This window comes from Chelon labrosus, assembly GCF_963514085.1.
Source record: "Chelon labrosus genome assembly, chromosome: 8".
Classification (NCBI taxonomy): Eukaryota; Metazoa; Chordata; class Actinopteri; order Mugiliformes; family Mugilidae; genus Chelon; species Chelon labrosus.
The window spans coordinates 13,412,520-13,423,031 of NC_140358.1; the positions used below are offsets into that span (position 1 = coordinate 13,412,520).

The 10,512-nt window shown below is 48.0% G+C and overlaps 1 protein-coding gene across 4 annotated transcripts; it reads left to right on the top strand.

The window, feature by feature from the left end:
- The first annotated feature begins 395 nt into the window (after positions 1–395).
- LOC311491756 (fibroblast growth factor 18-like) lies at positions 396–9,817 on the top strand. 4 transcript variants are annotated; one of them, XM_084549779.1, is made up of 5 exons: positions 396–1,892; positions 5,305–5,344; positions 5,464–5,644; positions 7,331–7,437; positions 7,573–9,817. In XM_084549779.1, exons 1-5 carry the CDS (start codon positions 1,861–1,863, stop codon positions 7,843–7,845), a joined length of 633 nt encoding a protein of 210 aa, XP_084405905.1. In that variant the 5' UTR covers positions 396–1,860; the 3' UTR covers positions 7,846–9,817. The 4 variants fall into 4 exon arrangements, with proteins under 4 accessions (XP_084405905.1, XP_084405902.1, XP_084405904.1 ...); XM_084549776.1 differs by having other exon boundaries at positions 5,305–5,644; XM_084549778.1 differs by lacking the exon at positions 396–1,892 and having other exon boundaries at positions 5,038–5,344.
- Positions 9,818–10,512: the final 695 nt, after the last annotated feature.

Below are 10,512 nucleotides of genomic sequence, written 5' to 3' on the forward strand. Positions count from 1 at the left end.
AAGTGCCAGATTCGAGAAAATTATTGAAGCGAGTCGTTTTGCATTGTAAACAAGTGAAATTATCTCACCTCATTACCAGATGTTTTCACATAGAAAGGAACACTTGTTAAAATGGATATTTTTGCAGTGTAAGTTTGGTCGGCATCGCATAGCGACTGACTAATCCCATTTTGATCCAATAAGTGTGTGCGTGTGTGAGGGAGAGATAGAGAGGGAGAGAGACGTGGGAGGGTGGGAGGAGAGGAGGGAGGGAGGATTGATCCGCGTCTGTTAAAATCTTGTTCTGGTTTTTCTTGGAGTGAGGTCTGTGCCTGCCGACGCGCCTCTCCTGTGCAGCCCCCCTCAAGAAGAGCTTTTTATGAAAAGAAACCTTGGAATTTTTTGAAAGGGAGAAGGATCTGCATAATACCAGTGGAGTGGATAAAAGCGCACGGCTGGGTTCTTTTTGCGTTCTCTCTTGCGTTTTCTCCTCTGGTGTCTGAATGAAACAGAGAGGCAGATATATGGGGTTGAGGGACGGCGCAGGTTCTGGACTGGGAGTCGATCTGTCAGTGGGATTTTGAGTAAACACGCTTCCACTGCGCTCGCTTTAACTTTTATTTCTTCAGAAACTGGGCAGCTGTGCTCCGCTCTTCTTCCACCGCGGAGTTCGTTGTTCTCGGAACAGGGAGACTTTGGTGTCCCCCCCTCCAGAGAAACTGCTTAAACTTTCTACGTTTTTTTAAAAAAAAATAAATAAAAAGATCGGATTGCATTTTCCCCCTTCAAACATTTTTGAGGTGATGTCATCGTGCTGTGTTTTGGCAGGTATTGTGTCGAGAGGGCGCAGGGAGGACTACAGCAGCCAGGCGGTAACCAGCGGCTGAGGAAAGCGGGGAAGTCCGGAAAATCAGGTGCAAAGTGCGGCTGTCATTTCCTCGCTGTGTCGCGGGTGGCTGAGTCCGCCACCCAGTCACAGCTGTTCCCATCCTCTCCACGCACCCCTCCCTCCCTCGTCTTTCTTTCCTCTTCATTATCCCCTCCCATTCTCATTCAGCAGTCTCCATATACCCCTCTGAGCTGGACCGCTCCGGGACCTTATCACCCTCTCTGTCGAACACTGTCGGTCGGTGTCACCTGAGCCACAGACCCGTTGAGCCAGCGTGGGGGCGCAGACATGACCGAGGCCGCCTTGAATTACCATGCGCCTGCAGAGCCCCCTTTTCCAGGTCGCCGTTTCCTCCACCAGCCAGCCCAGGTATCCCGCCTCCAGCAGCTTCTGACCCTGCTCTTCTGGGACTAAACTTGCCTCCTGCGACTGTCCGTGGCGGGACAACCACTCTTCTACCATCTCACCAGCTACACGATTTTGGAGACCAGAATCTGACTGCTGGGCTAAAACATTACGCATTGGATTACGCAAAATATTACGCACGCGCAGCATCTGTTCACGGGGCCAAGCATCACTTTGAGGGTCAACAGGGTCGATTGGAATTGGCTATCCGTGACGCGGGAGCGCGCTTTCACCTGTTCCTCTCCTCGGGGACGCGCAGAGCCAGCGTTTAAAGTCCTAACCCGTCGCTCCCCCGCCCATCCGTCCTTCCACTCGTCTGGACAGCTGTTAGAGGTTGCCCGACGGTCACAGTGGCACAGTTAACCCGGCTCCACAGCCCACCTCGCCGGTGCCCGCATATTTACCCACGCCGGGGGAACGAGAGTACACCACCGCCGATGCCAACAGGAGTGTTCGCTATCTCTTTGACTCTGCACAACATCCATCGGATTCAAAACACAGAGGTGAACTCTTCGGACTGTCGGACTTGCTCAGACCGAGCGAGGAGACTGTCTTTGGGCCAAGTTCCATAGTGGAGGGGGGAAGCAATGTGGTCCCTTCTTTCCACGCTGACCGTCTTGTAAGTCATTTAAACAGCTTTATCGTGTATTTTTCTTCGTATGTTTTCCCTTCCCTTAGCTGTTCGAACAAATTTCTCGATAGCCTTAATTGCAGATGAAGAAGATGGAGAGAAAGGTTGCAGTGTCAAGCAATTACATCACCTCTCATCAGTCCCCACAGAAAACATGCCGTGGAAGGCCCTGTTTTGATTGGCTGACAGTTCAGGGTCACTGGGTCAGAGTCAGGGCCATGTTACTCATAAAACCTGCCATAAACATCTCCATCACCATCTGCACTCACTTCAGGGATGGCCAGGCTAGGTTAGAAAGGGCCATTTTCCCATTGCCAAGAAAATGTTTTTTTTCCTATTGAAAATATTTCAGATGTTGAGGAAATAACACAGACTTTATCTAGTGGAATAGGAAAATGATAAAGTGCCAAGCACAAATCGAAGGGAGGAGGATACGGACTCAGGGGGCTTGAGTTTGCCCATTTGAGGTGTGTCTTGTTAAAAGCCAAGGGATTTATTTTTCTTCCTTTGTGTCGGCTGTACTTCTCCCAGATGGCAGTCATCTCCAGATACTTCTCATTCCTCACACAACCTGGACAGGGTGTGTGCTGCTGCTGCTGCTGCCGCCGCCGCTGCTGCCGGTGTCTCCCTGGCTTTCTCTCTCTTTGTCTGTCTCCCTCACCCTCTCCCCACTTACCCACCTAACTGCCTACATCTGTCTTCCTGCCTTGCCTATAACCCCTTTTTCCATAGATACTTGCTCAGATAAAAAAAAAGTATGAATTAATAACTGATGAATGATGGCGCCCCTGGCAGTATCTCAAGAGGAGCAGTCTCACTGTTTAGTCTGCTGGTTTTAGTTTAGGTCTCTCAGAGCCAATCATCTCTCCATTCATTTCCGTCTTGTCTATCAGTTTTACCACAGCTACTTTTCCTCATTCTTACCAACTTGATCAGCCAGTGGGAAAAGGCGCAGGCCTTTAGCAGCAACAGCAACCTGTTACTGGTCCTCATCTAAAGCCACAGCTCTGCGTCTAGGCCATCTGCTTTTACAACCAGTGCTCTGCCGTAGGCCCCATTACTGCTGATACCACTCGCACGCCCACTAACCAATATTCCTAACCAAAGCCTGCTGCAGAACATCTGAAACTCTTGCACTGCGCTGAAGCCCACTGCTCCAGTGTCGGCCTACCACGTTAACCACTACTACACAAGGCTGAAACCGCTGCTCTGTGCTGAGTCCCACCAGGTCGACCACTCTCACTCCGCGCTGGTGCCCAGTCCTCCGTGCTGAGGCCTGCTAGTCTAACCACAGCCTCCATATGGTAGATCTGCTGGGATGCAGGTTTATGATGTCAGATAGCTGCTTGTTTTGGCAGCCGGCCAAGGCGCACCGGGCTTTCCCTCGCTCCATACCTCCTTCTGCCTTTACTCTCCCCAACTTTTACTCTGCACACTCTTATTCTCTCGTTTTCTCATCCCTCCCCCACCCCTGGACTGATCCTGTCTCCCTCTTTCCTCACTCCTTCTCTCTTCTCTGTGGCTGGCATAATATGGAGTGTCTGTGGTTTTTGTGGGAGTGGGGGAATCCAGTGCTGAGGCACTTTTCCTACAGTGTCCTCGGCGGCAGTGCAGCCGTGGTGTTTTAACAGCTGAGAGTCCTCACAATGCACAGGCGCTCAGGTTTTTTCGTCTGTGCAGGCAAAATGTGAGGGCCAACACTCTACTGCATTTCCCAGGATGTCTGCATCTATTAGAAAGACTCAGGAGCCAACACACCAGCTATGGGAAATAAACGTTGAGAAAGGCAAAGGGGAAAAGAAAGGAAACAAGAGGCTTGTGATGGTATATTTGTGTGTGAGTCAGGAGGCAGTGACATGAATTACAGAGTGAGTCGAAGCCTCCTCCTCGTCTTTCCCATTATTTATCTTTTTGTCTACCTCTCACGTCAGTCCGCACGCTGTGGTTACACGTCTGGTTTTCATTTTGACACTTTCTCTCTTCCTTGCTTTGTGATGTGTAACCTTAGTTTTTGTTTTACCATGTCTCCTCCACTTCACATGCATGCTCATTCTTTCTGATTTTATCTCCCACCTCTTTTAGTGTCCGACAGACCTTTTTGGCTTCTTCTTCCCATGATTTAATCTTACATCACCTTCCTCTGCCCTGTTTTCTCCTTACGCCTTTGTGTACCTTTCAATCTACCTCTCTCTTCTCCCAGCTATCTCCCTCTCTCAGCACTGCGTATGTCTTTGCTTTGGCCCAGCTGTCAGCTGCCTGTTCCTCCTGTACACCCTGCACACATCTGCACATCTGTGTGCATGCCCATGACAGTGTGGAGGAGTCACCTCACTAACCCCAAACATAAAGGAAGATGGGAGGCAGGGAATGATCGGAGAAAGGTAGAGCGGACGGAAAGCCGGTGAGGGAGAGATAAGTTAGGGAGAAAGAAAGTAGAGCAAAGAGAACGAAGAGGCATGCAGAGAGATAGCGAAAGATGAGGTGGGGAAAGACAAAATTCACAGAATTGCTTTTCAGCCCACACACTTGGTTCTGAACTTCATCAAGTCTTCAGCCACTAATTCAGAGCAGTTCAAGGACTGCCAAAGTAGACTTTGCGCAACACAATCACTCCCTTGCTAAAGTTGTAAATAACATTTGATACATCCAAGGTCAAGGTCTAAACTCAATTAAGCAATGTGATAAAGTGAGAAGAATTTTAATTTTAACTGTAACCAGCTGTTTCAGTCAAAATGTCTCTAAAAGTTTGGCTAGATGGACAACTAATAATAAATATTAAAGTATTTTTCCATATGGACAAATCACATTCATTCTGCAAGCTACTTCACCGCCTAATGACTCTCATACATCATCTTTACAAACGTTTTGGTAGCTCATGTTCTTACTTAATTCAGTGCATTTCTAAAAGTGACCGCAGTCCGCTGCTCCCAGAAACCACATCACAGCAGAGTGCACACCTGTAGTCCAGCCCAGCTGTCTACATACTCGTGGCAGCCAAATAATCTTGCCCGTTCCCTCAGATGTCCAAACCAAAACATGTTCTAGGTGTCTCGGCATGTTTGCCATTCCGCTACGGTCTGATCAGGTCATTTGTAGGCCAGATTTTGGTGTTGTAAAAGTCACAGATGGGTCAAAAGTGGGTTCGGACAGAAGGCTGGTAGCGTTACTACAAACACTGCTCTGGGTGTTGTCTGTCTGCCGATCCCTGGACATCTGCCTGTCTGTATGTCAAGCCGCTGCACCAGCCGCATTGTGAGTAATCACCCAGTAATGAAATGAGATGTTGAACAGAAGGAACGGCAGAGAAGAAAGAGATGGAAATCATGGTGTCATGCCCGACTCTTCCAACACTCAATGTTGCTTACATATTTCTTAACTCATCTGTTTCTGCTTTTTCCAGATGTATCCAGATGTTGCTGGTGATGTGCAATCCATTACAGGTGAGAGTGAGCATGCACGACAAAGAGTGATTGTGCGGCATAAAAGACAAGTTGTATATTTTGGTCAAGACTATTTACAGCTCTGCGCCAACCTTTGGATGTGTTTGTGGGTGTTCCAGCAGGTACTTGGTGTGGATGGAGTCAACTTCAGTGTGCATGTGGAGAACCAGACACATGTGCGGGACACCATGAGCCGGCGACACCACCGAGTCTACCAGCTCTACAGTCGCACCAGTGGCAAGCATGTCCAGGTGATGGGACGCCGAATCAGCGCCCGAGGAGAAGATGGAGACAAATATGGTAAGACACACACACGTTTTGTCTGCTTTCCTGTTTTTCAGCGGCAAGCGTGCGTGTGCGCACGCTGGGAGAGATGCTCCCCTGCACATACGTGCGCGCTCACACCATCTAACGGCTGCAAGTACAAAGACTTGACGGTTGACCAAGCGCACGCATGAACGGAGACAGAATGCAACTGTGCAGGAACACTCACAAAAGCGCACACACACATGCCTCCCCAGGCTTTGGCAGAGGGGCAGTGGAGCTTGTCTTGGGAGTACAAAGACCTCATCGACTGGCTGCTGACTCAATGATTCACAAGAGAGCAAAAGAAAGTGGGAGAGAGAGACAAGGAGAGAGAGAGAGATAGAAAGAAGGTGTTAGTGAAAAAAGTGGGAGACAGAAGCAGAAGGCCGGCAGGTAGAGTGTCGTGCCGAGTGTTAGAAACTCATCTCCTCCATCGATCTCTCCATTGATTTCTCATCCTCCCTGTTGTCTCCTCTAGATTTAAAACAGCAGGCTTCCTCTCCCTCCCTCCATCCATCCTCTAACACGCTTGCCGTCCATCCCCCACTTCCTCCCCCTCCTCTCGACCTTCTTCGTCTGTAATGACGCCTAACCCATTCTTAAACCACACAGAATCAATGGCAAGAAGAAGCCAAGCCATCAAGCTGGAGTTGATGTTTCTGTATGTAATCCAGCAGTCGCTCACGCAGCACATCCTTTCCATTCACAAGCGTGTCGGCTGCCTAATGTGCCACTTCAAGCCAAGGATGGGATGCCAAAGCTGGCCGGTTCTTTGACAAATACCACTGGAAAGATAATATTTCCACCTTAGACTGACCAACAATGACAACAAGGCGTTAAACAGAGGAAGCCGGAGCAGAGAGTACAGAAATCAAGCGAGTGCATGACGGTATAAATATGAAGTGAAAGAGCAGAAGGGAGACGAGAAGAGAGTTGGGGGAAGAGAGATGACGAGGGCAAGAGGGAGGGAGGTATTGATTTCTCTTGACCCCTTTGTTGACTGAGGTCATGTAGGAACCGTTTTAAGGTTTTATTTTTAAACAGGCACAAGCGCTCTCTAAAGATGTGCAGTTAGTGAAGCGGTGTTGCCCGGAAGGATGAGCATGCATGCACCTGCACACGTACGCGCACACACACACACAAACGCACAGGGGCACTTTGAAACAACGGTATCGCAGACACTCAGCCTCCCGCTCCCCTCAGCCCACCGCGCTCCCTCCGCTCTTGGCTGTTATCTTTTTTTACAAGGCCCATTTGTGATCGGCGGCCTCACATCCATGCGCGTGACCGGCCTTATCTGACAGCCATCTGTGCAGCCGGAGACATTTACATCTGTCTGTGATTTATCAGCACGTTTTAAAGCAACTATGAATCCCAAAACTGGGATTCTGGATGAATGCCTTATCTGGTTAAAAGGCTGGTTTAAATTTAATGGTGGCTGGTAATCTGTGCAATTACTGTGACTGCTTGGCAGTGGGTCTGTCGGTGTAAGCTGGCATGCTGTTCTCTGCCATGGCAAGTGATCTCACAAGTGGAACTAAATGAGCGAAAAATTTGGGAAATCTTTCAGTCTTAATAGTTGTGTGGTACAGCTCTCCGTACAAACAAATACATACCGTATTTCGCTGCATTGCCTGCGGCTCTAATGTCTGTCTGTCCTTCTGTTTGTCCCTTCACAAGCCCAGCTCGTAGTGGAGGCCGATACCTTTGGTAGCCAGGTGAGAATCCGAGGCAAAGAAACCAATTTCTACCTGTGCATGAACCGCCGCGGAAAGCTGGTGGGAAAGGTGAGAATTCTTTCATTTGGAGACACATTCATCAATATACTATACTAGCTTACAGATTCCTGACCAGCCTCTCTTTGTTTCTCTGTGTGTGTGTGTGTCTGTGTGTGTCTACCTGTGGTTTCTCTGCTCTCTCAGAAGGCCAGTAATAGAAGTGCAGACTGCGTCTTTGTGGAAAAGGTTCTGGAAAACCACTACACAGCTCTGATGTCGGCGCGCTACGCGGACTGGTATGTTGGCTTCACTAAAAGAGGGCGTCCTCGCCGCGGCCCCCACACGCTCCCCAACCAGCAAGACGTACACTTCATGAAACGCTTCCCACCTGGGGAGCAGCCGGACCTCACCACCCCCTTCCGCTTCACCACTGTCAGCAAGCGTGGTAAGCGTGTGCGCGCTACTGGGCCCCGCTAGTAGTGGCTAACGCTAGCACCCACCGTCTCGTCATCCAAAGCCTTGACCTGAGCCCGCCAATGGCTAACCCAGTCATCTCTTCTGTCACACGCGACTGAACATCTCTCTTTGTCGGGGCAAACATTGACCAGAAACTTGATGAATCATTCATGGGGTTTAGCTTTACACCTCCTAATTTGCCACTACAGACCCCTAGTTAGTGATCATTCTTTTCAGTTTTAGTTCCCTGACTGGACCAAATGCACCATAACTGGTCCAAGGCTGGAAGCGTTTTGGACCTGGCCTGCTTCCTTTTATAATCCAGAAGGGTAGCCAGAGTCCCAGGCTCTGCAAAGGCCTTTATTCCACAACCACAAAAACCGCAGGTCTTTGTGTCTCCTGTTCTAGACCGGCTGGACAATGTCAAGTATGGGATTACAACTGGACCGTACACAGGGAACACGGGTGGGAAAGACTGGCTGAACAAGAAAGTGGGTGCTTAGCCAACGGATAAAGGGAAAGCAGGAAGGAGAAGACAGGAAAATGGCGGATTGGACAAAGGGATAGAGTGATCTCCACAGATCAAATGGACCAACAATGGACTGTTGACATGTGACGCACTTATTTGTCTCACTGCTAAATTGGTGGGCACCTGTGAGACTGTCGGATGAATGGAAGAATGGGTGACAAAAGGATGAGTGAGGGAGTGATTTACTGAATAATGTTTGTACGTTAAAAGTGTGCATGTTTGTGTGTGAGCGAGTGCAACAACCATGAGTGAAGCTGGATCACGAGGGACTCTGGAAAGGGACCATGTAGTCCCTGCATGAACCCGTGACAACTCACCGCAGGGACTGAAGCTTTAGGAACTGGAATGTATAAAAACCAAGCTGCACCAAAAACAGCAAACCAAACCGACGACCAACCAAAGACAACTAGAGACCTTCTTCATGACTCCTCCTTGTGCCATGTTCCCCCCCAAGGACGCTACACCCTCAGCTTTTAGGCGCACAGGGCGATGAGTGCAGGGGCGATCCCAGCGGGGAGGGTGCCTTCTCTATTAGCATTGCTATAGAAACGACCCAGGGGATGATGCTCCCGTGCGAAACCGTGGATACAGAATGCTGCTACGAGAACATTCAGTGAAACAAACCAAAGTCTCATGCATACACACAGGAGAAAAAATATTAAAGGGAACAATTTATTGAAAGTTATATATATATATATTATATATATAAAAGAAGACAGAAACACTAAATAAGCAATCTTACTATGATGGTTACTATAATTATTACGATAAAATTATTTCATTTATTTATTTCAGCTCTGTGTGCAGCAGTCTTTCTCGACTCAGTAAACCTTACAGAAACATTTCCTGTCTCCCGGCCTCTTTAAACTGCTTCTTCTCATTCGCTCCTCTCTGTTGACGAATTTGACGTGGTTGATGAGAATATTTTTTTCAGCACAATGTCAAACATTTTGTGTAATATGAAGATTTGATGTCTTTCTCTGTTTTATATCATGCTGAAATGAATGTTTTTTGGGGTTTTTGGACTGCTGGAAGAAGGAAAAAAAAAATTTGAAGACATCGCCTAGGCATTAGGTTTGGGCAATATGATGATATATGATATAATACAATATAAAGTGGGTAAGCATCAGACACTGTACCAGTCTATCCCTATATAATCTCTGGTTGAATTAGATCTTATTGGCAGTATTGGGTTTGCAGGATTTTTCCCCTCGATACACCTATTTTTTTTTTAAGCATTTAATTCACTGAATGTTATTTTATGCATAAACAACTTTAGTGTTTTACAATATTTTTTAATATTTTGATATAAAATTCTACCACAGAACGTTTTATCCATATTGCCCAGTCCTAATTCTTTATTTATTGTTAATTTTATACAAAAAGACAAATTGAATAATTGGAAAAATGCACCCATAGCCGGCTTTAAACATGATCAGAAAACTAGTCACAGGTTGGAAAAGGTCCTCTTCGCCAGCGGCCTAGAAGTTGGACGTGTCGCAGTGGCAAAGACGTTGCTTTCTTCCTCCAACCAGGTGCGGGATTTACCGTGAAGTTAGGAAATCTGACATCAGCTCATTTTACAAAATGGTTAAAGTTATTTGACCAGCAGATTTCCAAAGGCCACAGCTGAAGAGATTCTTATGTTTTCGTACACAGTGCGCACCAGGCTCGAAATGGCCTGCTGTAAAGTTTTACCTTTAACGTACAGCACAAAGGATCTGACAGAACAGTAGATGTTGAACATGCAGTAGTGAGATAGAGTTTCATGGCTGCTTCCCCTCTCATCCACCCTGATCCTATCCCCCCCATCCCTCCCCTTCCTTCCCTATCCTAGCAGGAGGTCACTGAAGAGATGTCACTGCCAAATGACCCAATCATATCAGCAGACACAAACAGCTGACTCAGGGGGGAAAAGGGTTGTACCAAAGGATTCCTATTGCAAGGCAACAGGAATCTGTGCATGGGGGGGGAGGAGGGAGGGGGTGGGGGCATAAGGAGGAGACAGTGAGGTGGGAGGGAAACTGGGTGTGGGGGTTGGATAAAGAAGAGCGAGTAGCGGGTGGCGGCGGTGGGGTGAGCTGTTCATTTCTGGAACGTTGCTCCAGTTCCACTCGGGAATGATGGAAATATTCTGCGTAGCCAAACCCAGAGTGGAA

Coding starts and splice junctions, on each gene's coding strand:
- LOC311491756 (XM_084549776.1), top strand. CDS start 5,305: ATGTATCCAGATGTTGCTGGTGATGTGCAATCCATTACAGGTGAGAGT. Junction 5,645..7,330: donor AGAAGATGGAGACAAATATG/GTAAGACACACA, acceptor TCCCTTCACAAG/CCCAGCTCGTAGTGGAGGCC. Junction 7,438..7,572: donor GCGGAAAGCTGGTGGGAAAG/GTGAGAATTCTT, acceptor CTGCTCTCTCAG/AAGGCCAGTAATAGAAGTGC.